Below are 26,852 nucleotides of genomic sequence, written 5' to 3'. Positions count from 1 at the left end.
GGCATAGCGGGTAAAGCCGCTGCCTCCAGTGCCGGCATCCCATATGGGCACTGGTTCGAGTCCCGGCTGCTCCACTTCTGACCCAGCTCTCTGCTATGGCCTGGGAAAGCAGTAGAAGGTGGCCCAAGTCCTTGGGCCCCTACACCTGCATGGGAGACCTGGAAGAAGCTCCTGACTCCTGGCTTCGGATTGGCTTCAGCCATTGTGGCCAAATGGGGAGTGAACCAGCAGGTGGAAGACCTCTCTCTCTCTCTCTCTGCCTTTCCTTCTCTGTGTAATTCTGACTTTCAAATAAATAAATAAATATTTTTAAAAAAGTATATTTCAAAAAAAATATGCATTCTGTATGCCGGGGACGAGAGCCCTATGAAATGTTTGCAGATTTAAAAATATTTAAGCCAAAGCAACCCCTCAACAAAGCTGTGCACTGATAGTGACATTCTCTGATGTTTGCCTAGTACCTACTCCGTGTCACACTCTGCATGGAACCTTCTACAGACACCTCCTTTTGACATCCCTGGAGGGACCCTGAGAGACCAGGACAGCCTGGGGGGTGATGGGACAGGGGAGGAAGCTGACTTACCTGGACCTCCCCCGGGGAACTGACACTTGCAGGCATCACCTGAAGGGGGCGCTCTTTCTCAGCGCCTTGCAATTGCTATGCTATGGACGTGAGAATCAAGTCTTACCAGATCTTCAGTTTCACAGAAAGCCAAAAATCTAAAATCTCCCCAAGCCTCCTGATGTCATTTTTTTAAAAAAAAGATGTATTTATTTATTTGGAAGGCAGAATGAGAGAGAGAGGAAGAGATACAGAGACAGAGATCTTCTATCCGCTGGTTCACTCACCAAATGGCCTCAGGAACCAGGGTTGGGTCAGGCCAAATCCAAGAGCCTGGAACTCCATCCAGGTCTCCTACATGGGTGGCAGGGACTGGGGCATCCTCTGCCGCTTTCCCAGGAGCATTAGCAGGGAGCTGGGTCAGAAGCAGTGCAGCCAGGACTCCAACCAGCAATCCAATATGGGATACCTGCACTACAGGCAGCAGCTTAGCTCACTGGGCCACAGTATCAGCCCGTAAATCCCCCAATTTTGCACCCTGACCACAAACTTTTAGACTTCAGAACTGTGGGCCCCTTGGCACCTGATGGCCCAGGAGTGCTCTGTACCCACGGCTGACTCCTGTTTTACCATCTGGCAAACGCAGAGATGCAGTGGATCCTGGGTCGGCTTGGGATGTGGGCTCCATTACTATCCCATCTCACAGAGGCAGACGCTGAGTCCCAGAGCACCGACTCGCCTGCCGCAGGCCCAGAACAGCCTAGAAGCAGGGCCGGAAGCGAAGGGCTCGGGAGGGGAGCCGACCTGGGGCCGCTTTGCTCTCAGCTGTCACTCTGAGCTGTCTCCAGCAGGGCAGAGTGGAGGGGAGGAGACACGGGGAGGAGGAGGAGGGGACTGGGGTCCACCCTGTCTGTCCCAGCTCCCGACAGGCCCCGCCTGAACCTGGGAGGGCAGTTGTGGACCCAAGCTCCGGCCGCAGAGCCCCTTGTCGTCTTCCCAGGCTGCGCTGTGGTTTCTCAGGGCTCAGGATGCAGAGGTGGGGGTTGTGGGCCATGGCCTCCCTGACCCTTCTGTCTGCGAGGGCCTTTCCACCAACGGACATCAATATCAGCCCAGGTGAGCATGCAGGCGGAGGTTGGGAGCAGGTGCAGAGGAGGACAGCTCCGCGGGCTTGAGTGTGAGGCCTGGCTGCCTGGGCCGCGGCCTGCCTGGCCACAGGGGTGTTGGAGGCCACCGACTGAGCCTCCGGGCAGTGTTCCGTCCCCCAGGCCCCATCACAGACACTGACCTAGACCCAGGCCCCAGAAGCCTAGAGTATAAGTCCCGTTTTTGTAGGTTTCAAGCTCTGTGGCCCGGACAAGTTCCTCTGAGCCGCAGCTTCCCTGGAAAGTGGAGGTGGTGGTGGGGGGGGGGGGTGCTGCTGCGCAGGGCAGCGAGATGTCGCGGGCGAAATGCTTGGCACAGTGCCAGCACCACGTGCCGCTCTGCAAATCGTATTCTTGTGTTTAGGTTTGGCATCTGGGCCCCCTACCCTCACCCTGGAGGTTAGACATGAAGAGGACACAGCTGTCCCTTGTGTGGCCTTCCTGGAGGTCTGGTTCGTGGCTCCCAGCCCTGTGGGTTGTATGGGGTGTCTCCAGAATTGGGGAGCCATCAGTCTCAAGCCTGTGGCCTCCCAGTGTCCCATGTAGAGGACCAGGTGCATCTTCTGCTTTGGGAAAGGGAGGGTGGGGTGCTGGCTCCAGGGGACCCCCCCACCTCGGGTGCAGAGGGTGCTGAATCCTGCAACCTCCTAATTTCTACTGGGATCTTTGCAAACATTGTCTGAAAACACATAGGTATTTTCTATTTAAGAGGCAGAGACAGAAGAGAGAGAGAGGGAGAAAGAGAGAGAGAGAGAGAGAGAGAGAGAGAGAGAGCGAGCTTCCATCCTCTGGTTTACTCCATAGATGTCTGCCATGGCTGGGGCTGGGGCTGGGCCCGTCTGAAGCCACAAGCTGGGAACTCAATGCAGGTCTCCCACACGGATGGCAGGGACCCAGCCTCTCGAGCCATCACTGCCGCCTCTCAGGGTCTGCACTGGCAGGAAACTGGAATCAGAAGCCGGAGCCAGGAATCAAACCCGGGTCCTCTGATAGGGGGCTCAGGCACCTCAACCATACAAGCTCCCTCTGCTTGTACTGTTACAGAGCTGTCTATAGAGTTTTCAGTGTCAGTCTCCATGACTGTAACTTATGCAGCCCTTCGCATGGGCCAGGAACAATTCTGACTTACTCAGTCCTCACAGTAACCCTGTGGCAGAACTATTGCTTTTTATCCTCACTAAATTAAAGCTAATAATGAAATACCTACATGGAAATTCTCATCAATTCTCATCAGGCCACAGTTATTGGGCTGTTACAGTGTGGGAGTGAATTCAAACAGAGTTGCTAGATAAAACACCAGTAAATAAATACCAGTAAATCCTTTTTTAGTGTAAGTGTGTCCCCAAGATGGCACAGGGCATCCTTATAATAAAAATTATTTTTTGTTGATCTGAAATTCAAATTATTTTATTTATTTATTTATTTATTTGGGAAGCAGAGTTACAGACAGAGAGGGAGAGACAGAGAGAAAGGTGTTTCAGTTGCCAGTTCGCTACCCAAATGGCCGCAATGCCTGGAGCTGGGCCGATCAGGAGCCAGGAGCTTCTTCTAGGTCTCCCATGCAGGTGCAGGGGCCCAAGCATTTGGGCCATCTTCTACTGCTTTCCCAGATCATAGCAGAGAGCTAGAGCTGAAGTGGAGCAGCCAGGACAGAAACCAGCACCTATATGGGATGCCTGCACCGCAGGTGGAGGCTTAGCCTACTATGCCACAGTGCTGGCCCCTGAAATTCAAATTTTACTGCCATTCTTTTTTTTTTTTTTTTAATCTGAGAACCCCCGTAGTAAGGGTGAGGGGAAGTCCTAGTTCACGCTAGCACAGCAAGGGCTTCAGCTCTGCAGAAACTCAGTGCACAAGTCAGCAAAATCCCAGGGCCTCGCCTCCTCTCCTCTCCTCTCCTCTCCTCTCCTCAGCTGCAGACACCTGTGGCTCACAGTCATGGAGGCCAGAGGTGCAAGATAGGAAGCCAGCACATCCGGGCTCTGGTGAGGGCCGTCCTCCTGACGTGCACATGGCAGGGGGCTCATATGACACAGACAGAGAGCACTGCTCTCTCTTCCTTTTCTTATTGTCTCTTATTTGTTTGAGAGGCAGAGTGACAGAGAGAGAGGGAGACAGGGAGAATCAGAGAGAGTAAAAGATCTTCCATCAGGGCCAGCGCTGGCATAGCTGGTAAAGCTCCTGCCTGCAGGGCCAGCATCCCGTATGGGCACCAATTCGAGTCCCGGCTGCTCCACTTCTGATCTTTCTCTGCTATGGCCTGGGAAAGCAGTAGAAGATGGCCCAAGTCCTTGGGCCCCTGCACCCATGTGGGAGAGCTGGAAGAAGCTCCTGGCTTCGGATCAGCGCAGCTCCGGCCGTTGCAGCCATCTGGGGAGTGAACCAGTGGATGGAAGATCTCTCTCTCTCTCTCTCTCTCTCTCTATCTCTATCTCCCTCTGCCTTTCAACTTTCAACTCTGCTTTCCTAACTGTATCAGCAGGAAGCTGGATGGAAGTGGGGCATCCAGGACTCAAACTGGTGCTCCAACACAGGATGCCGGCGTCACAGGCGGCAGTGTAACCCACGGCACCGCGATGCCAGCCCCTCTCTTCCTTTCCCATAATGGCAATAATAATAAAACTCTCATGTCACGTCCATACCTACTTACTTCCAAAGCCCGTGCCTCCCAACACCGTCACACTGAGAAGGAGACTTCCAGCCCACAACAGTGTCTTTGCGATCTTGCTCTTGGGCCTTGGTTCCCCTCTCCCCCAGAGAGAAGGTGGACGAAATGTGTTCGAAGGCTTCCCTTGTGTAGCCCAAGCCCCTGCCTTTGTGCCCAGTGTGTGTGGGAAGAGCCTGAGGCTGGCTCTGAGTGTGAGGAAGCGACTTCTCTCTCACTAGTTTTTTGTTGCCCACGGTGCCTCTCTGAGCCTCAAGTTTTCTCCTGCAGAAAGAGGGTCAGAGGGTGCCTACCAAGGCTTTGGGGATCTTCATAGAAATCCTGCAGGTGAAGTGCTTTGCACACAGCACGACTTGAAAAATGAGAGCGAGCGCCATTACCACTTCTGGCCCCGAGCTTGGCGATGTTGCAGTAGAATTGGCCAGGGCAGTTTCCAGCAGTGACGAATGGCTTCATCACAGAAAGGAACCTCAGACGTCCATCCGCAGGCCTCACACTTGGCTGACGGAGAAGGGGACTGAGACCGCACCTGATCTGGCAGCCTTGTCGGTCTCAGAGTTGGAAGGAAGGGTCCTGGAAACCCATCCAGCCCAAGGTTTTCTGCATCACCACTGCAGAAATGGACTACGGAGGCCAGCTGACCTGGTCAAGGTCATTACTGGTCCAAGTAGCAGTTCTGCTGCTCCCCAGGCTCCCAGCCCAGCAAAAAGCTCAGCTGGAGGTGGAACAGATAAACCCTGTAGACTGGAGGACAGGGGTTTCAACCCAGAGAGAGAGTGTGAGTGAGTGAGCATGACACTGTGTCTCCATGGGTCCTTGCACACCCCAAAGCCCTCCCATTGGTGGGTAGCCCTGGCCTTTTTCCTCTACCTTTTGGAGCAAAACAGAACAGGTCACTCACCCCTCTGCAGCAGACCTTTTATTGCCTACCCTCTGGACATGCAAATATATGCAAATCATACAACTCAGCCACACCCCCAGGTTTGCTGTAGAAATAAGCAAAATCTCTGTAGACCCCATTGAGAGACTTGCAAGGATTTCAGCAGATGAGCTCCTGTTCCCAACACCTGTTCTATGAACTTGCCTTTGATTGTATTGTTTAAGCGGAGTAGCAAGTGTAAAATGCTTAGGGCAGTGGCGGGCACCTAGGAACGTGCCTAAGTTATTGCTGTTATGTAACTCTTCAAGCATCAAAAGCATCCCTCTCCCCAGACCCTGAGCCTAGAACTCCCCACAGCAAAGCAATTGTAGCAAAGTATTTAGAACTCAGGGCCTATTTCCGCAGGGCTCCAGGGGGTGTAGATGGGGGAATAAGTAGAAGTTCTGTGGTCTTTTCTTCTTCCCTCCAAAAGCCGGCATTTGGAAGGCCCCGGGTCCCAGGCTCTCTCTGCTGCCATCGTATCTAATGTTCACTAGAGTCGGGCACTGCTCTCACGCCCCCAGTAAAGGTGAAGAAAATGAACTATACAGCTGAGTTTCCAGCAGGCGCTATCTGATGCCGGCATCCAAGCCCTTTAACCAGAGCCCAGAGGCCTGGGGAACTCCTGAACCCGACTCCCTCCTGGGCCGCCCCTTAGACACTCTGGCCCACACCCGCTCCACCTCTGTGGTCACAGAGCATCTAGAACCTGTCTTCGCGCATGCTCACTGTCGCCACACATGTTTGTTCCTCCGTCCAGACTCCGCAACTTAAGGCCACAGACTCCAAGCCAAAAAGGCCTCCAGGAAACAATGACGAACTTGCTTACTTAATTAATCATTACATTTGGTATTTAATATGCTTAGTTTGCAAATGAGAAAGCCAAGAGCAGGAAAAGGTGTTTGCTGTAGAGTCGAGGAGTTTCCAGGTAGTCGTTAGACCTGAGTCGCAACCCCTCGCTAATCCTGGGAGCAAGGTTCTTAACCTCTGGAGCCTCAGCTTCCTCACCTGTGAAATGGGGCTGATACTAACGCCGCCTATAGTTTAGTCTCCAGCAGTCACTTCTAAGCACCTAACGAGCAAGGCAAGACATCGTCCAGCGCTTTTGCTTCTGCACCTTGTGTTGTCAGCTCTCTGAGCCAGGGCAGTCTGGCAGCGGGATGGGTGATGAGGGTGACAGTGTGTCCTCCAGGCCCGCTGCAAGCATCCAAGGCCCAGAACAGGGACTGGGCAGACAACTGTGGCCCCGGAGCCTCCCCACCCCCCTCCCCTGGCTGATCCTCAAGGCTGAACCGGGCAGGAGGCAGAGTGGGGGGTGCGTCTGTAGGCGGCTGGCAGAGTGGGGGGACCAGGGGACTGAGCAGCCAGAGTGAGTAGGAAGGTGGCAATTTATTCTTTTTAAAAGGGAGGAGCTGGAGGGAGAGCCCTGAATTCCACTGCTGTGTTTTCTTTCCCTAGCAAACTGAGAGCTCTCTCCAGGGTTGGGGGACTTGTGGGCTTTTGGCGCTGCTAATTGAAGTTTGGTCTCCTGGTTTCCAGAGCAACAGCCCCGTGTGCCCCCCCACCACCGGGATGTCCTCACCTTCTCCTTCCCCTCCCCCTCCCCTACCGCCAGCTCCACCTCTCCCCTCGCTCAAGCTCAGATTCCCAACCAAACGATTTCCAACTCCCCGGGGCTCCATTCTCTCTCCCACCCCCAGGCCTTTGCCCCAGGCAGATACTCTGCCCTCCCCCTAGAATGCTCTTTCTCTGACTCTTCCTCCTCCCAGCGGGTCTGGGTCTGAATCAAGGCCTCACCTCCTCTAGGAAGCCCCCTGGATTTCTAGGTCTGAGTGCCCCCGTGACAGCACCCGGTCTTTCCCCAGTCCGGAAAAGGGGCCTGCCGGGCTCTCATCACCCCGCCAACTCCATGAAGACAGGGAGGGGGCAGTCACCCCCTCTACTCAGGAGAGGAAAGGCGCGAGCAAACGACAAAACTCCTCGGCCACCGCGTCCTCAGGTCCTCTCCTGGCACACACCCACAGATGGCAAATGAACGACATTTTGATTTCTGTGCTTATGTCTCTTGCTTGTGGTGCCCGCAGACTGCATGACCTGTTAAGGCAGAAGTCACAATGGCAGAGTTTGCCACTGTCGACCCCGCATGGAGCCAACTGCCTGCCACCAGCCAGGGGCTGCTGTTGTGCTTAGTGGAATCAACAAGGAAGTGGGGCACAAGCGAACGGCCTGAAACGCAGCAGGAGCCCTGAGAGCTGGAGCCACACAGCCTGGCCTCAAGTCCCAGCTCTGCCGGTTACAGGCTGTGTGACCTTGAGCACGTTAGTCAGCCTCTCTGTGCTGTGGTTTCTTCATGTGTAAAGGGTGGGGGGTGTGTGACAGTGGTACTTCCCTCGTAGGTTGTGTGCTGATAAAATGAAAAAAATCCGGCCAGCACCGCAGCTCAATAGGCTAATCTTCCTCCTGCGGCGCCGGCACACCGGGTTCTAGTCCTGGTCGGGGCGCCGGATTCTGTCCCAGTTGCCCCTCTTCCAGGCCAGCTCTCTGCTGTGGCCAGGGAAGGCAGTGGAGGATGGCCCAAGTGCTTGGGCCCTGCACCCCATGGGAGACCAGGAGAAGCACCTGGCTCCTGCCTTCGGATCAGCGCGGTGCGCCGGCCACAGTGCACAGGCCACGGCAGCCATTGGAGGGTGAACCAACGGCAAAGGAAGACCTTTCTCTCTGTCTCTCTCTCTCACTGTCCACTCTGTCTGTCAAAAAAAAAAAAATAGTATTTTCCTCTATAAAAAAAAATGAAAAAAATCCAAGAGTACTTCAAACAGCTCATGGGACGTGGAACTAAAGGAATTTATTTTAGTGCAAAAAAAAAAAAAAAAAAAAAAACCCTGAAGTCCATGCATGGCTTTTCTCATCGTGACTTTTTGCAGATACCTTGTATGTCAAAAGCACGCAGTGCGTGCTCCGTAGGGACTAGCTCTGGCTACTGGGTTGTCATCATTCCCTGATCCTGCACCTCCAAAGCTATCTGCAGCCCTCTGCGAGAGACATGGGAGCTGAGCTGGTCTGGGGCCGGGTTCCCAGTTCCCAAAGTCCCAGAGGCAGGCAGGAGTTAAATCCCCAGGGCAGCACAAGCCCAGCTCCTTCCTGCCCCCTCCCCAGGTCCTGCTAATTCCGGGCTGCCTTTGCCTGCCCAGGTGGAAAGGGGAGTAATGGAGCAGTGACCTGTCCCGGCCCCATTTTCTGGTGCGTTTCACCCCAGGCATCCAGAGCCGTGGGCTGGGACTGGCAGCTGGGAGGAGAGGGTGCTGGCTTTCCACCCTGGGGGGTTGGGGCAGCTTCCTGTGAAACACCCGTCAGGTTTTAGGACCAAGGACCCTTCCCCCCTGCCCTCCCCACCCAGCTCCCTTCATTTCATTGTTAGTTTCTCTTCCTCACTCCCTACTAGGGGAGAGAATGAACGACCGGATGGCTGATTGTACAGGGGCCGGCCACCTTTCAGTCCGGCACTGTGTAGACCGGTGCTTCCCACATTTTCACACGTGCTAGAATCACCCTTGTTAAACTTCAGATTCTGGGGGCCTGAGAATCTGCATTTTGAGCAAGCGCTCAGGGGCATGCTGGCGTTGTCTTTCCTACAAACCCACAGAGGGTGACTCGCCTTCAATGCTTGCTTAGGAAACTCCAGAAATTGCCATCCCAGTGTCAGGACTTGCCAGGGTCAGGGGCATCAGGACACGTGGGCAGTGCACACAGCCTGTGCACCGATTCCCCAAGACGTGGTATCTGATTCCCCACGCTGCTTGAGGGCAAACCACCATTCCTGTTTGGTGGAAACTGAGGGTGCCTAGGATATGAGACCTTTGGTTTTACAACTGGGATAGTTCTGGACTCGCTAGGGTGGGCGGATCACCCCCCTTCTCTCTGTAATGTAAGTAATTAAGATGCCAAGTCATTTCAGGGTGGGTGGGGGTGGAAAAGTGGGTCAGTAGTGAATCATCCCAGCCAGCCACCCCTGGACAAACTTAGACAAGTTCTCACCAATCAATGTCCTTGGTTCCAAACCGAGGCAGGGGTTGCCAGAGGGAAGAGGATGGGAGTGGTTTGTTGTTTCCCATCCTTGCAAAGGCGGAAGTTGCTACAAACATAGACCCCAGGGAGGGATTCAGTTCAGTCTCTGTGTAGCAGGCAGTGCCAGAAAGCCCAAAGAGCTCGGCCACCCTCAGCCTTACAAGGAGTCCTCCAGGCCTCATTGGACGCCAAGTCCTTCGGGATCAAGATGCTCTCCACTGAGAAGGGAGGAGCCTGAGGCCCAGGGAGGGACAGGGACAGGCCACGGCCACTGTGCTCCCCAACTCCCGGAGCAGAGCTCCTGACCTTTGTGTTACAGGAGAGGGTCAAGTGAGCAAATCCTTAATCAGTTGACTCCAGTTTGGATACCGGCGTGAATTGAGAGAGAGTTGGCCAGGATGGACCAGGAGGGGTGGGATTCGCCAGGACTGGTTAGCACTCTCATGGGAAAGCCTCGTGGCTCTGACCAGTCCTGGACAGTGTGGCTTGCAAACTGCCTGCCTTGCATGGCTCTCTCATGCTTTTCTTTCTCCAGAAAAATCACAGAGACATGAACATGGACATGTACACACATGCACATACATAGACATATGTGCACATACATAGCCATGCATGTACATATGTAGCCATGCATGTACATACATAGAATGTGTGCACATACATAGACAAACACGTACGTGCATAGACATGCATGCACATGCATAGACACGCATGCACATATGTGCACATACATAGACATACATGCATGTATGTAGACATACATGCACGTGCATAGAAATGCGTGCGTGCACATACGTGCACACTTGGGGCTTTGCATGATTTGCATGAATTGCATTCAGGTCCAGAAACCCTATCAGATCATTGATAATCCTGCTATTAGGGTACAATCCATATAAGCCAGGCACTCGACGACTATATTTGGCCCAATGAATTGGTCCAGAAACCCTGTGGAGTCAGTGCTATAAAGACCGCTGGTCATGCTCCCTGCTGTTGACGTGCCACAGTGAAGCACAGGGACTTTGGAAGCAAAGACCTTGGAGTCATGGGGCCTGCACCCAAATCCCTACCTCACCACCGATTTGGAGGATGCTTTGGGCAAGTCACTTAACCTGTTCAAGCCTCAGTTTCCCTGAATGTGCTTGGACCACTGCAATGCTCAAGAGGTGTTGTCTACTGCTTTATTTTTTATTTTTTAAGATTTGTTGCCGGCGCCGAGGCTCACTAGGCTAATCCTCTGCCATGCGGCGCCGGCACACCGGGTTCTAGTCCCGGTCAGGGTGCCAGATTCTGTCCCAGTTGCCCCTCTTCCAGGCCAGCTCTCTGCTGTGGCCAGGGAGTGCAGTGGAGGATGGCCCAAGTGCTTGGGCCCTGCACCCCATGGGAGACCAGGAGAAGTACCTGGCTCCTGCCATCGGATCAACATGGTGCGCCGGCCGCGGCAGCCATTGGAGGGTGAACCAACGGCAAAGGAAGACCTTTCTCTCTGTCTCTCTCTCTCACTGTCCACTCTGCCTGTCAAAAAAAATTAAATAAAAAAAAAAGATTTCTTTATTTGGGGCCGCACTGGGGCATAGAGGGTGAAGCAGCCACCTGCAGTGCCAGCATCCCATATGGGTGCTGGTTCGAGATTCGGTTGCTCCACTTCTGATCCAGCTCTCTGCTGTGGCCTGGGAAAGCAGTAGAAGATGGCCCAAGCCCTTGGGCCCCTGCACCTGCGTGGGAGACCTGGAGGAAGTTCCTGGCTCCTGGCTTCAGATCGGCACAGCTCCAGCCACTGCGGCCAATTGGGGAGTGAACCAGCAGATGGAAGACCTCTTGCTCTGCCTCTCCTTCTCTCTGTGTAATTCTGACTTTCAAATAAATAAACGAATCTTTTTAAAAAAAAGAAAGGAAAGATTTGTTTATTTATTTGAAAGGCAGAGTTACAGAGAGAGAGAGAGAGAGAGAGAGAGAGAGAAAGGTCTTTCATCCACTGGTTCACTCCCCAAATGGCTGCAATGGCCGGAGCTGCGCCAATCCGAAGCTTGGCACTCCTTTCGATCTCCCACACAGGTACAGGGGCCCAAACACTTGGGTCATCTTCTGCTGCTTTCTCAGGCCATAGCAGAGAACTGGATTGGAAGTGGAGCAGCCAGGACTCGAACCGGCATCCATATGAGATTCAGGTGCTGCAGGCAGTGACTTTACCTACTACAACACAGCACAGCCCATCCACTGCTTCATTCTTCCATGAACCCAGCCAACCACTGCAGTGGCCTTGAAAGCCAAGATCGCACACCCGTAGGGACCACCAAGGTGACCCCGGGGATCAGCTAGTTTGGTTTCATAACAAGCAGGGCAGACGGAGCACAGACCCGGGGTGGGACCCACAAGTGGCAACCCTCTTCTAACCGGGTTCACCGCTGCTTGCCCTCCAGAATGGGCCGGCCAACCCACAGCGAGAAGGGTTCTCAGCCTGCCTGCCTCTCCCAGAAATCATCTAGTGTCGTGGTTTCCCAAAAAAGCATCTCCCAAGAAAGCGTCTCAGAGGGGCTGAGACTGGAGAGTTTCCGTGTCGCAAACACAGATTTTTCTAATATGCTCCTTTTCAGAATTAACCACAAATCCTGAACCCCCGTAGTTCAATGGGCCAGAGATATAAATAGTCTTGTCTCTAGCCTGCCGGTATACCCATGGAAAAATGGGCACTCCTCCACAGAGAGCCCAGAAATACAAATCAAAATGAGACACCCTTCCTTGCGTGGAACATTTGCGAAGATTGCCATGGAGGGGATGATACTCAGAGCCAGCCAAGGGCAGAGCAAGACAGGCACCCTCAGCTGTGGCCGTGGGAGTATAAATTGCTTTCAGCAGACAATTTAGCAAATTGTATCAGCCTGAAAAACCTCTCCAGAAAATCATCAGAAATGCCAAAAAAGCTTTATGCACAAAACTGTTCATCTCAGAATTATTGTAATGGTTTTTTTTTTTTTTTTTGAAAAAAGGAAGCAATCTAATTATCCAAAAATAAGGAACTGATTAAATAAACTCCAGGAGTGCCACTCAGGAGTGTAGTCAAGAGATATTTAAAATAATGTTTACAAAAATGTAGAATGCCAACAGGGAGATACTTACACTCTTTAATTATGGAAAATCAGAACACAGATTAGTATTTATACTACAATGTAATAACAATTGCATCTATAACTCATCACGTACAAACCTGACGTGAGGAAAAGTGAGCCAAAGTACTAATGATTTCCAAATGTTCCAAGACGAGCATATATTACTTTTGTTATTTTCTGAAATTTAGGCATGCATGTGTGTGTGTGTGTGTGTGTGTGCGTGCGTATTTTAACCTCAGGCGTAGAATTGCATTTATCATGATAGGACATGTTTTCTTTAAAATAAAAGGGGACTTTTACATGTCAGCAGCAAATGGAATTGAAAGATACATTTTTTGTTAGTGCAAAAGATTTTCAAATCCATGCATGGCATCTTAAGAATACATACTTTGGACAGCACCACAGCTCAATAGGTTAATCCTCCTCCTGCGGCGCCGGCACACTGGGTTCTAGTCCCAGTCAAGGTGCCGGATTCTGTCCTGGTTGCTCCTCTTCCAGGCCAGCTCTCTGCTGTGGCCCAGGAGTGCAGTGGAGGATGGCCCAAGTGCTTGGGCCCTGCACCCCATGGGAGACCAGGAGAAGTACCTGGCTCCCGGCTTCAGATCAGCGCAGTGGGCCAGCCGCAGCACACCAGCCGCAGCGGCCATTGAGGGGTGAACCAACAGAAAAGGAAGACCTTTCTCTCTGTCTCTCTCACTGTCCACTCTGTCAAAAAAAAATTAAAATTAAAAAAAGAATACATTTTGAAGATTCCTTGAACACATGGATTTCCAATTTTTGTAGCAAAATAAATGTATATTTGAATTCCATTTTCAGTAAACTTTTTTCCGTCCCTGAATATGGGAAAAGCTGTGGAAACAACGTGAGCCTGGCCCCCCTTCCCCCACCCCACTCCCAGCCCGTCTCCTCTCTGTCCCCAGCCATTGCAGAGCTGCCCCGGGCTCCCCTCTGCCCCCTGTTCTGGATGGAGTTCCAAGGCCACTGCTATCGCTTCTTCCCTCTGAACAAGACCTGGGCGGAGGCCGACCTGCACTGTTCCGAGTTCTCCATCGGCAGGAAGTCTGCCAAACTGGCCTCCATCCACAGGTGAGAGTTCTTCAGCCCGCCACGGTCCAACCAGGCACCTCCTGGAAAAGGGAGTAGAGAATGGTGTTTCCCACCAACGTTTCTCTCTGGTAACTGAAGCTATTGGCTTCTCTTTGTTCACTTTTTAAATTGTATTTATTTGTTTTTATTTGAAAGGCAGAGAGACACACAGAGAGAGAGAGAACCTTTTACCCACTGATTCTCTCTCTCTCTCTCTCCAAATGCTCACAACAGCCAAGCCTGGGCTGGGCTGAAGCCAGGATCCAGGAACTTAATCCAAGTCTCCTATGGGGGTGGCAGGGACCCCAAGTGCTTAAGCCACATTAGCTGCCTCCCACGATGTGAATAGCAGAAATTTGGATTGGAAGCAGAGGATCTGGGACTCAAACCAGGGACTCCGATATGGGATCTGCAGGTCCCAAGCAATGTCTTAACTGCTTTACCAAATGCCTTCCATTGAAGCTACTTTTTAGCCAGCCTAATTTCTCACTTAAATTATCTTTGACAGTAGTTAGCAAAGTGTTTAGCAGCAGTAGCAAAGAACATGCAGAAAGATGCATCCTGCTAAGAGCCAATTTTTTCTCCATATCACAGGGAGCTTGACCCTGTGATACAACTGGGCATGCTTATGTAGAATATAGTGTAAGGGAAAATGACTGGCATTCATTTGCTAAGTGTGTCACATACATCACCGCATCTCAAACCTTCAAACCATAGCAGGTGGATAGCCTTATTTTACAGTTCAAGAACCTTTGGCTCTGAAAACGTGAGTAGTTTGTTCAAAATGACACAGCTATTACATGGGAGAAATGGGTTTTGAACCTGAGTGATCAGATAGCACAGTTCCCCCGCCAAGTCCTGCTCCCATAGTGCTGTGTGTCTCTCGAGCTGCAGCCACAATGGCCGCCTCAAAGTTGAAACCCAGCCCAGCCCTTTCACACTCGTCTGCACCATGGGGTGTCCTTTCTCCTCTGCTGGGAATGCCCACCCCTCTCTTCTCATCCAGGTAAATGCCTCCTCAATCACCAAGGATCTCTTTACTGAAGCAGCCTGTGGCCCCGGCACCTCGATGTGCTCATGCCCCCTCTCTCCTGGAGATCTTCCTTCATCCCCATGTACTGCTTGTTTTTCCATCTGACTTCCCTGCAGGCTTCTTGTGTGTTCTTCAAGATTCTCAGAGATAGAGAGTGAGCAAGAGGGGGTTTCCTTTATGTTTTAGAGCCACTGATTTTGTTGAGAATAGAGAAGTTGTGCTGGGTCTTAGCTCCTAGATGAGTCTTGAATTCACACCCATCTATTATCCAACAGAGAGATCAGACACCCACTGTTTTCTCCATGGAGTTGAAGAATATGCCGAGACAAGGTCTGACCAGGAAAATAGCCATGATGGGTATTTAAGGCAGAAGATTTATACACACACACACATGACAGAAGCTCAGAACTTAAAGAGGAGGCAGTGAGGTAGAGACACACAGAAACACAAAGCCAGTTCCAGCCCTAAGCTGGAAGCCAGGCCATTCCGTCTGGGAGCTGGAGCCACAAAGAAGAGGCAGCCCCTGCCGGAGACCTCCAAGCTTCTCCCTCCTTCCCCCCAGGAGCCTCACCAGTGCCTCCCATTAGTTGGCAGCAAGCTGACATGGTGTCTGAGTGTGGCGCCGCTGGGGCCCAGCCACTGAGGCCTCCAGCCTGAGCGGATATCCTGAGATTTCCACCCCAAAAAAAAAAAACTGAAGAAGGGAGCACCATATTAGAATAAAAGAGCTTAAGGGGGCCACTTCCCTAGGGGATTCCAGACCCGGGAATCTGTAGCCTTCTGCAAACGGATGGAGAGCTGGAGGTTGGACCCTGGGTTAGAGCTCCCTCTACTGCTCACCAGGAAGTGGTCCCTCAGACCTCCCCCTCACACAGGCGTGGGACTAGCCTTGACTGTGTGTCTCAGTAGGGGTTCGCTGTGATTTGACGTCCTACACGTGGAAACCCAGGAAAGGCATTCCCTAGGGGCCAAATCCCCTGTGACAAAGGAACACAGTCCAGGACCAGCACTTACAGAGATGGACCAATCAGCGTATAGAGGAAAATGAAACATAAGAAGGTGAGGTGGGATTGAATGGTAAGTTTATTTTGGTGCAAAAAAAGTTTTGAAATCCATACATAGTTTTTCCATAATATACATTTTCTGCAAACAGTTTTGGAGGCCTCCCATATAAAAGAGCAAATATATAAAAATGATTCCAAATCAAGATTTCACTTCAGCCGGCCCACAGGGAGGTCAGCCCAACCTGCCTCCTTGTACTTTGCATCAGAAAGGATTCCTGGCAAATTCAGGGATTTTCCAGAAATTCCTGTTCTTTCCGACACAACTTGACTTTTTTTCAGTCTTCTCCTCTCCTGTCATCCCTCTTTCCCTGACACCAACATTATCCCCCCCTCCCACTCTCTTTTCTTTACATTTATTTATTTGAGAGAGGAAGAGAGGAAGAGAGAGAGAGAGAGAGAGAGAGCTCCCATATACTGGTTCACTGCCCAAATGCCCACAACAGTGGAGGGAGAGGAGCTGCTGGGCCAGGGCTAAACCTCAGGGCTTGGAACTCAATCTGGGTCTCCCAGGTGGTGGCAGGGACCCAAGTATTTGAGTCACTACCATGGCTTCCCAGGGTCTGCATCAGCCGGAAGCCAGAATCGGGAGCAGAGCTGGGAGTCAAAGCTGGGCAATCCAATACGGGATGCAGACAATTCAACACGTATGGGATGCAGGCATCTTAAGCACATAGACCAACTTTTCTCTCTTATACAGGCTGTTCCCCATTTGCTTTCCTGAGAGCACGTAGAAGAGTTGAACTGGAACGCATTTGGCTGGTATGTGTGGCGCTCGGGTCTCGTAAAGCTAAGCAGTACACCTGCCTTCATCCTGGCTCTGAGACGCATCCAGTTCAACAGAGCACGTCTCCATGCGTTTGCACTTTGCTCTTTCCACTAAGAACTAAACGCAGTTAGCTTATGTGCCTGCAACATCTGATTGGGATTTAGGATTCTCCTACTTCCAGCTTCCCTACTATTTTCCATCTTTCTCTCAAGTGACTGCCGAACTGAATTAAGTTCATTTGATCTTTGCTTGGGCCTTTCTATTTCTCAGTTATTTTGATCAGACATGGGGGAAAGGCAATAAAATATTCAGAGTTGTCCAAACAGGTGCCATTGAACAAAGAGGATGATAAAATGACGAGGCTGCTGGTCTACCAGATGACTGTTGAAAATGCATGAGCAGTTGAGAGAGGAGTAGCAAAACTGTGTATGAGAGAGGCATTTGGGGACATCACTACTTACCCAGCTGGATAGGACCAAGGTCAAAAACCCACTGCACTGAAGAATACCTTGTCCCCAGAAATCTCATCGCCTTCATTTCAGGCAGAACACACGCTCCCAAAGCACCAGCATTGATTAGCGCCTGGTGACAGCCTGGGAGAAGATGTCCAATAGAAATGAGACATGACATCAGCCTGTGGGGTCTCTGCAGGACTGGACCCGGAGAAATGGAGAATTAAACCAGCCAGCTAGCTGCAGAGGGGACGGGGGCTTTGGGCTGCAGATAAGCAAGGATTGATTCGAGGACATTGGTGAGAGGTTTCCTGGGAAAATCAGCCCTGGACCAGGATCTGAAAGGACTAGAGGATGAGGACAAGTCAGTGTTGCAAATGAAGACACCAGTGGGGGCATTGCGGGCACTGGTCAGGAGCAGGAGAGGCAGGCAGTCCGAGACTCGAGCCCCAGCTACACTGCTTCACGGATGCACGATCTTGACCAAGTGACGAATCATCCTCACTGTAGCAGTAATCACACGGACCTCTAGAAAGCTGTGGGTGTCAGTGTATCCAAAGTTCTTAGTGCTCACCTAACTTGAGCTTCAGGAATGTCAGCCGTTATTTTTCGTTCACTGTCATTCTCAGTCTCTCAAAGAGGCCCGGTTTTTCTTAGCGTTCCAGAGGGCGTGCAAGCTTGCTTCAACCCCCACTCCCGCCCCTTTCCTCCTCAGCCCCAGTAGTATCTGATAAGCAGCTCTGCATTCGACTTCCTGGAGCGCTGTGTTGGGAAGGCTTCTAAGTGCTGCGAACATGGACTAGATCAGCCGTGTCATCTGCAAACACACAAATAAGGAGAGGAAATGTATGTGCTTTGGTTTGCTACCAAAGCCTCAAGCAAAAGGAAATCTAAGGAGAGGATTTTAGACAAGGTGGCATCTTCTGGAAAGCAGTCATTTGGAAGAAACTGATGGGAGCACATAGACCTTTTTGCACCATAAAGGGAACCTCAGCATAGCTCTGCCTTGAAATGAGTTATTGGTTAGGTGCTAAGTCTAGGGCTTATCACTTTTATTTTATAATAGCTTCTTTGCACAAACTGAAGTCCACCTGTTAGTGGTAGGTAGAAGCCAATAACAGGAATCACCTGTCCAGTTGGATCTGTCCATCTATGATTGAAGGATTTGATGGAGTGTGCCTACCCCTGTCCATTTGCTTTCATAACCCTCCCTCGCTCTTCCAACTTCTGCAAATGACCTTTCCAGGGTTACTGAAATCAGGGCACTGGGTGAGGAGTTAGCTCATCACTCCTCCAAGGTTTCCAACATGGCAGCTCCAAATGTGGTGTCCACACGCAGCTGCGACCCAGAGGAAGGACAGTGGTGGAAACTAGGGCTGTCTCCCTTCACCACAGAGGAAAGCATTTCAAAGATGCCCCTATATCTACTTAACCGAAGTGTTCTCTTATAGCAAATTCATCAAACTTGAGCACGTGGCCAATGTTAGCTGCAAAGAGAACTGGGAAAATAAAATCTGGCTTCCCTAGGTTATGTGTAGACAATGGGTAAACAGATTAGGAATGGCTGTAGAATAAACAACAGTAGTGTCTGCCCCAGTGCCTGTCTGGTGTGAAGATGAAATGAATTCATGCATATAAAGTATTAAGCAGAGTATCTGGCATGAAATAAGGGCTCAGGAAAGATTTCAATGGTGAAAGCCTGTATGTGTCTGTTTAACTGTCCATCCATCCCTCCCTCCATCCCTCCCTCCCTCCACCTCTATTTCTTTGGTGTTTTAGCTGTGGACTGTCCTCAGCATCTTCTAATGAGTCTTTTGTTGAGTGAATCATTTGATAAGCTCTTTGAAATAGAGAAAGAGAATCCCCCAAGAAGACACTATGGGAAGGGGGGTTCTAAGGAAGGTGGGCTGTTGACCACAAGGCCAAGTGGGCTTGTGAGTTCAAGCCTGCAGCTGGGTTTCCCAGGGAAACAGAAAATATGTTAGAGGCAGAGTGTGAATAAAGGCTAGATGAGATGGGTGTGTAAGGACGGGTAGTGTGGAAAGGGCCTTTGAGAGAGAGCAAGCATGTTTAGTGGAGATGTTTGTTAAGTATTTGGTGTGTGCAAGGCAATGGAAACCCCTTTCATTGTGTCTTCGTGACATCTTCAATATAATCCACCTGCTTTACCAGTGTTTTTGAGATGCATTTAAATGTTTAGGGATGAATAGCAATGCTGAGTCCATCTTTGAACTGGTTTGGTTTAAACCAGGAGATGACCAGGTGCAGACAGCTACATACAGGTGACCTCATTAAAAAATAAAAGCACATGGAGCCTCATTGTGGTGCAGAGGGTTAAGCCACTGCTTGCCACTCCGACATCCCATACTGGAGCGCTGACCCGTGTCCCAGCTGCTCTGCTTCCAATCCAGCTCCCTGCTAATGCACCTGGGAAATCAGCAGAAGATGGTCATGTGGGTGACTCAGATGGAGTTCCTGGCTCCTGGCTTCAGTCTGGTTCAGCCCCAGCTGTGGCTACTTGGGAGGTGACCCAGCAGATGGAAGATCTCTCTCGATCCCTCTCTGTCACTCCACTTTTTAAATAAATAAAATAAATCTTTTTTTTTTTTTGACAGGCAGAGTGGACAGTGAGAGAGAGAGACAGAGAGAAAGGTCTTCCTTTGCCGTTGGTTCACCCTCCAATGGCCGCCGCGGTCGGTGCGCTGCGGCCGGCGCACTGCGCTGATCCGATGGCAGGAGCCAGGAGCCAGGTGCTTTTCCTGGTCTCCCATGGGGTGCAGGGCCCAAGCACCTGGGCCATCCTCCACTGCACTCCCTGGCCACAGCAGAGGGCTGGCCTGGAAGAGGGGCAACCGGGACAGAATCTGGCGCCCCGACCGGGACTAGAACCCGGTGTGCCGGCGCCGCTAGGCGGAGGATTAGCCTAGTGAGCCGCGGCGCCGGCCTAATAAAATAAATCTTTAAAAATAAAGGTAAAAGGGGCCAGCACTGTGGAACAGCAGGTTAATGCCCTGGACAGAAGTGCCGGCATCCCATAAAGGTGCCAGTTTTAGTCCCGGCTGCTCCTCTTCCAATCCAGCTCTCTGCTATAGCCTGGGAAAGCAGTACAAGATGGCCCAAGTCCTTGGATCCCTGCACCCATGTGGGAGACCCGGAAGAAGCTCCTGGCTTCTGGCTTCAGATTGGCGCAGCTCCGTTCGTTGAGGCCATCTGGGGAGTGAACCAGCGGATGGAGGACCTCTCTCTCTACCTCTCTCTGTAACTCTGTCTTTCAAATAAATAAAATAAATCTTCAAAACAAAAAGTAAAAGTAAAAAATAAAGCAGATGGAGTGGACATTTAACCCAGCTGCTGCACGCATTGAGGGGAATGAACCAGTAGATTGGAACTCTCCCCTGCCTCTCTCTCTCTCTCTCTCTCTGTATGTTTGTCTGCTTCTCATATAAGAAAAGAAAACACATGAAGGATTTAACCCAGAGCCTAGAACCAAGTCGTTTTCCTGTATTGTTTGCTATTGCTATTATTAGTTCTTTGAACTCTGAGTTGATGCAATTATAATCCAACTTTAAAGTTGCTGTTATAGGCCGGCGCCATGGCTCAATAGGCTAATCCTCTGCCTGCGGCGCCGGCACACCAGGTTCTAGTCCCGGTCGAGGCACTGGATTCTGTCCTGGTTGCTCCTCTTCCAGGCCAGCTCTCTGCTGTGGCCCGGGAGGGCAGTGGAGGATGGCCCAGGTGCTTGGGCCCTGCACCGCATGGGAGACCAGGAGGAAGCACCTGGCTCCTGACTTCGGATCGGCACCGTGCACTGGCCATAGCAGCCACTTGGAGGGTGAACCAACGGAAAAGGAAGACCTTTCTCTCTGTCTCTCTCTCTCACTGTCTAACTCTGCCTGGCAAAAAAATAAATAAATAAAACATAAAAAATAATTTTAAAAAAATTACTGTTATAACGGAGATTCATAGTCTTATAGATATTCCCAGAAGTTTAACAAGGATTGCCTTCAGTTTTCCACGCCATCCTCAAACCTGCTGCTCCGTGTCTTACAGCTGGGAGGAGAACGTCTTTGTGTATGACCTTGTCAACAGCTGTGTTCCTGGCATCCCAGCCGACATCTGGACAGGCCTTCATGATCACAGACAGGTGAGGAAGCAGGGGCCTAAGCACAAGTCAAGAGTCCGCGTTGATGTGCTGAACTTTCCCACAGGCACCAGGTCACTGCTCTGCACCGAGCCCGGGGAGAGAAACGAGACGCTGCAGGAGTGGCTAGAGCGCAGGCATGTGATGGGAACGCATTTCATGGTCAGAGAAGGCAACTGCTTTGCTGTGGTTTCTCCAAAATGCCAACAACAAAGTGCGATTGGGGATGCAAGAGGTGTTCAAGGGGAAACGCTGTGTGTCTGAGACGTGTGCACGGGGAGGGCCGGTAGGACTGAGCCTGAAGAGTCTCGGGTCACTGCTTGGTGAGGCCCCTAGGGAGCCCCAAAGCGAGGGATGCACATTCAAAGGCTCCTGCGTTGGCCGGGAATGGGCAAGCATGGGTACCCCTGAGTCATGCTGAGTCATGCTGAGTCATGCTGAGTCATGCTGAGTCACGCTGAGTCACGCTGGGAGCAACCTGCAGGAAGCTCCGTCTCACCGTGAATGTAATGGCAGTTCCAATACCAGGTGTGACGCCAAGGAGGCAGGAAAGCCGAGCTGTCAATCAAGTGGGTTTTCTGGAAGGTGACTGGAGCCACAAGCACTTCCGTGGAAGCCACAGCGTCGCTGGGTAAAATAAACATTTTAAGCCAGTGTCTAATGGGTAGATGGACGTCAAGGCGAAGTAGAACATCCCGGGTGCAGGGAACAGCATGGGTCAAAGCTCTAGGGCAGGGGAGACCTTGGCACATTCGAGGAAGCTGATGAGCAGGTGGGCGGAGTTACGGTAGAGAATAAGGCTGAAGAGAGTGACTTGGGTCATATCTCCTACCGGGCAGCATCCCAGCAAATTCCATCTGGAGCTTTTGTCCACAGACGTTTCCTGGGCAGACTGTGTGCTGAGTCTGCATTTCGCATAAATGCCCCTTGCCACTTAATGGCTGGTAGGGGACTTTAGGCAGCTTTACATCTCTCTGGGTCTCAGTTTCTCTGTCTGTCAAAGGGGATAATAATGGCAAGAGTGCCTGTTGTGAAAAATAGGTGCAGTAACATATGTAAAGAGCTGGCGTGCTGCTTGGCACACTGTAAGAATTCAGGGATGGTGGGCATTGCTGTTAAAGCAGCAAAGGTAACAGCAGACAGTTTTCTAATCAATAGATTTGGCAAGAATCCGTATGAAGTTGTACCTCTTTAAAACCCCGCAATTTCTATTAACAATAGCAACTTTTTTTTGACAGGCAGAGTTAGACAGTGAGAGAGAGAGAGAGAGAGAGAGAGAAAGGTCTTCCTTCCGTTGGTTCACCCCCCAAATGACTGCTATGGTCGGTGTGCTGCACCTATCCAAAGCCAGGAGCCAGGTGCCTCCTCCTGGTCTCCCATGCAGGTGTAGCACCGTGGCTCACTAGGCTAATCCTCCACCTGCGGCGCCGGTACTCCGGGTTCTAGTCCCGGTTGGGGTGCCAGTTCTGTCCCCGTTGTTCCTCTTCCGGTCCAGCTCTCTGCTGTGGCCCGGGAAGGCAGTGGAGGATGGCAATAGCAACTTTATAACTGGGTTGTAACTACATGAAATCAGAGTTTAAGGAACTTGTACTCTAAGATCTAAAAAGAATAATGATAACCTGTAATAAAGAAAAGGAGCTTTTTTATTTTTTTCAGGGCTGGACACCCTGTGGCGGGCACTGTGGCAAGTCCGTCACGAGATTTAATCCATCCGACCCTCACATCAGCTCTCTGAAGTAGATACACACTCCTTGTACAGGCATGGAAACTGAGGCTCAGAGAGGTTAAACAACTGGTCCAGGTCTCAGGAAGTGATTGGAGACGGGATCTCAAGCTCTGATCTCTCCCCTCCTCCCTCTCCCCACCCTCCCCCTCCCCCACTCTCTCCTTCCCCAACCCCCACCTGTGTGTCTCAGAAATATACACTATTCTCATTATACAAGAGGAGCTCCATAATCATCAGTGTTTACAAGGCTGCTTTTCTAAGACCTTGAATTCAGGGAGAAATGGCTCTTTATTCTGGGTATTACAAAGATACAGTGCTTCCCACAGTTAATTTGCACATTTATTGCAACACTAATCAAATTGCCAACAGGACTTTTCTTGCAATTCAACAGTAGTTCTACATCAGGCAAGAAAAACACAGACTATTTGGACAAAAATAAAAGAGATGAAGAATGACCCATCCACTGGTGAGGGGTAGCATTAGTATTTTGGGCAATGGAGTTTGAATCCCAGCATTAATGCTTTATTAGCTGTATGAATTTAGGTAGACCCATCTGAGTGTCAGCTTTCTCCTCTCTAAAATGAGATTGGCAATGCCTGCTCTGTAAGCTGGTGAGAAGAAAATGAGTAATGTGCCCAGCATGGCATTTGATAAGCTCTCAGCAAACGGGAGCTAGTAACAGTGGTAGTGGTGGTAGCAATCAGATCAGATTAAAAGGGAGGACTTTTCTGGCTGAAAAGCCCATGAGAGCATCTCAAGCATGGAAAGCCAAGACACTGGGGCAAAAAATATGTCCTACATAAAGGATCTCTGCGAGAGAGACCCCAGTGGAAAGAGGGGCCATCAAAGAAGGAGGTATCTTTCTCTGAAGGAAGGAGAGAACTTCCACTTTGATTATGGCCTTGTCTAAATACAGAGATTGTGGCTTCCGTAGCCTTGACAGCTCGTGTCAAGAGCCTCGGGTGATCACTGACGTCATACATAAGGTTGTTAATTGTTAACAACAGGAGTCACTGTGCACTTACTCCTCATGCAGGACCTCTGACCTCAATGAGTTGTACTATGAGAATTAGCTGTAAAACTTGTTCTCAAATTTTTTTTAAATATTGTGAGTGTGTGTGTGTGCAAATTGTAGAAATCTTTACTTAGTATAGAGTGGGGCTTCTGTGTATAAAGTTAATTGAAAAGGGCCGGCACCGTGGCTCAATAGGCTAATCCTCCGCCTGCAGCGCCGGCACACTGGGTTCTAGTCCCAGTCAGGGTGCCGGATTCTGTCCTGGTTGTCCCTCTTCCAGGCTAGCTCTCCGCTGTGGCCCGGGAGGGCAGTGGAGGATGGCCCAAGTGCTTGGGCCCTGCACCCCATGGGAGACCAGGATAAGCACCTGGCTCCTGCCTTCGGATCAGTGCAGTGCACTGGCCGCAGCGGCCATTGGAGGGTGAACCAATGGCAAAGGAAGACCTTTCTCTCTGTCTCTCTCTCACTGTCCACTCTGCCTGTCAAAAAAAAAAAAAAAAAAGTTAATTGAAAAGGAATCTAAATGGAGAATGGGACTGGGAAGAGGAGAGGGAGGAGGAGGTGGAGTGGGAGGGTGGGTATGGTGGGAAGAATCACTATATTCCTAAAGTTGTACTTATGAAATTTGTACTCATTAAATAAAAGGTTTCTTTAAAAAAAAAAAAGTGAGGGCTTTTGCAAGCAGGTGCCACCTATGGAGGCACAAGAATTCCATCCCTGGGACAGTGCCTGATCATCCTCTCCTTGGCTTGCTTCTTTGCCTCTGGGAGGAACCCCCCAGGAAGGGCAGTTTGAATGGACCGACGGCTCAGCCTATGACTACAGCTACTGGGATGGGAGCCAGCCGGATGATGGCATCCATGCCAACCCAGAAGAGGAGGACTGTGTGCAGATGTGGTACCGGCCCACCAGCGGTGGGTACCCCAAGACCAGGGCTCTCACAGGGGTACTGGGGAGGCATCGCGAATGGTTGGGAGACAGACAATGTTTTCATCAGCTTAGAGAGCAATCGGGGGTGCCTGGGGAGTGGCCATCCTCAGAGAATACATTTTTAACAACATTTAGTGGGTGTTGTTGGCAGGCAGACTCTCACTTGGATAAAAAGACATTAGAAGTAGAAACATAAGGAAAAGACTAGAACAGCAAGTGGTCAAAGGGTGGTGCTTCTGGGTCTTCTCACCAACACAGCCAAGAGCAATGTCTCATTGTTCACCTTCAAAATGGGGCTAATATTTATCTCACAGAGTTGACATAAAGAAAAGAGAAAATGTGCACAAAGTGTACATGGCACGGTTATCACGCGCTATCCGTCATCATCACCCCTTCCACCTATGTTAGAAATAAAACTACTTACATGCCCATTTTGCAAATGAGGAAACTGGGTTTCGCAGAAGTTGAGCAACTTGTTCAAGGTCACACGTCAAGCAAACCTGGTAGTTAGGTTTCAAATCTACATCTACAAAACTCCAGTCCAAGCATTTTACTGTTATGCCCTCTTTGCTTCTTTTTCTTTTCCAGGTTAGGGGAGGGGATATGGGTGTGGAATAATGACTTTTTTGTTTTACCTTGGGAGCCATCCTATAGCCTGGTACTCAGGGTTAGGTGAGGTTTTCCCGCCCAGCCATGGTGGCAAGTCAAGATAGCTCTATAGGGGCGAGAATTGTTGCACAGTAAAGGTGGTAAGTGCCCCTCCCCCTGCAACACCAGCATCCCACATGAGCACTGGTTCAAGTCCCAGCTGCTCCACTTCCAATCCAGCTCCCTGCTAATGTATCCGGGAAAGCAGCAGGAGATGGCCCAAGCACTTGGGCCACTGCCATCCATGTGGGAGACCAGATGGGGCTCCAGGTTCCTGGCTTCAGCCTGACTCAGCCCTCGAGGAGAGAACCAGCAGATGGATGATCTCTCTTTCTCTCTCTCCCTCTCTCCCTCTCTCTCTCTGTAACTCTGCCTTTCAAATAAAAAATAAATCTTTAGAAAGATCAACCTTAGGAGAGAGGAAGGCTGGACAGCCACCTTGTCAAGTATCATCAAGAAAGGGCTACCAGTGCAGATGTGAGACCTACTGGGAAAACTCTTCCTCCAGAGAGTGGTGGGGGTCACTCTCACTGTGGTTCTCTGCTTCTTCCCACACAGCACTGAGGTCCTGGAATGACAACGCCTGCGGCCAGAAGTTCCCCTTTGTCTGCAAGATCCCTTCTCTGAGTATTCATTGATCCAGTCTTGCCCGCTTGAGCTCGGTTTCAGCATCAGCTCATAGCTGTACCTAGTGGAGAGTTGACCCCACACAAATGTAAAACACACAGAGGAGGCCAATATCCCAAACAGAGATTTGGAGCAAGTAAATCTTAATTCTACAGGGCTGTCTCTTGGCCACATAACAGGAAGCCCAAATCAAAATGACCCAAGAATCAGGAGTCCAAGGGTTGATATAGATTCAGGGTTGAACCCCACTGGCCTGGTTTGGGTCAGATGCCCAACCCTAATGCAATTTTGGCACATGCTCAGAGGCTAGGACCGGTGTAGACATCGCAGGGGTAGAAAGGAATGGGAATCAATACCCCCTGGGAAGATGTTGGCCAAAGGGTGAAAACTTTCTGGAATAAGATAATCTGGAGTTACAATGCACACCAGTGACCTAGTTCAGGGTGATATATAGTAGACTTGGAATTTGCCCAGAGTGGATCTTCAGTGCCCTCACCAGGATCAGAGGTAAATATGTAGTTCATTAATGAACTTGATGGTGGCCATCACTTCACAGTGTGTATCAGGTTCTACATCCTCCATGGATGCTGTATTAGTCCCTCTTACCTTAATAAAATATGTCAATCAATAAATAAAGTTACTCTGCGTGTGTTTGTGTGTATGTGTGTTCTGAACCACTCAGCCCCACAGAGGACGTTGGTTCTCCAAAGGAAAATGAAAATATCGCTGTGTTAGCCTTTCATTATCACAGCAAAATGCTCAAGGAAACTAACTCTATAAAGAGAAAAGATTGATTTACCTCACTGTGTGGAGGTTCAAGTCCAAGTTCAGACAGTCCCATTGGTGTGGCCTCTGTGAGGGCGGTGGATGGCAGTGGAGGAGTGTATGGGAGGGAGGATCAAGT

The 26,852-nt window shown here is 50.6% G+C and overlaps 1 protein-coding gene across 1 annotated transcript; it reads left to right on the top strand.

Moving 5' to 3' along the window:
- The first annotated feature begins 1,590 nt into the window (after window positions 1-1,590).
- Window positions 1,591-26,048, top strand: CLEC19A (C-type lectin domain containing 19A). Its single transcript, XM_008257784.3, has 5 exons — window positions 1,591-1,678; window positions 13,381-13,546; window positions 20,912-21,005; window positions 24,525-24,657; window positions 25,880-26,048. The coding sequence occupies exons 1-5, from the start codon at window positions 1,591-1,593 to the stop codon at window positions 25,957-25,959; spliced, it is 561 nt and encodes a 186-aa protein (XP_008256006.1). The 3' UTR covers window positions 25,960-26,048.
- The last annotated feature ends 804 nt before the right edge of the window (window positions 26,049-26,852 follow it).

The sequence above is a fragment of the Oryctolagus cuniculus genome, chromosome 19 (assembly GCF_964237555.1).
Source record: "Oryctolagus cuniculus chromosome 19, mOryCun1.1, whole genome shotgun sequence".
Lineage (NCBI taxonomy): Eukaryota > Metazoa > Chordata > Mammalia > Lagomorpha > Leporidae > Oryctolagus > Oryctolagus cuniculus.
The sequence above is the reverse complement of the archived record's forward strand: the minus strand, read 5'-3'. Positions and strand labels throughout refer to the sequence as shown.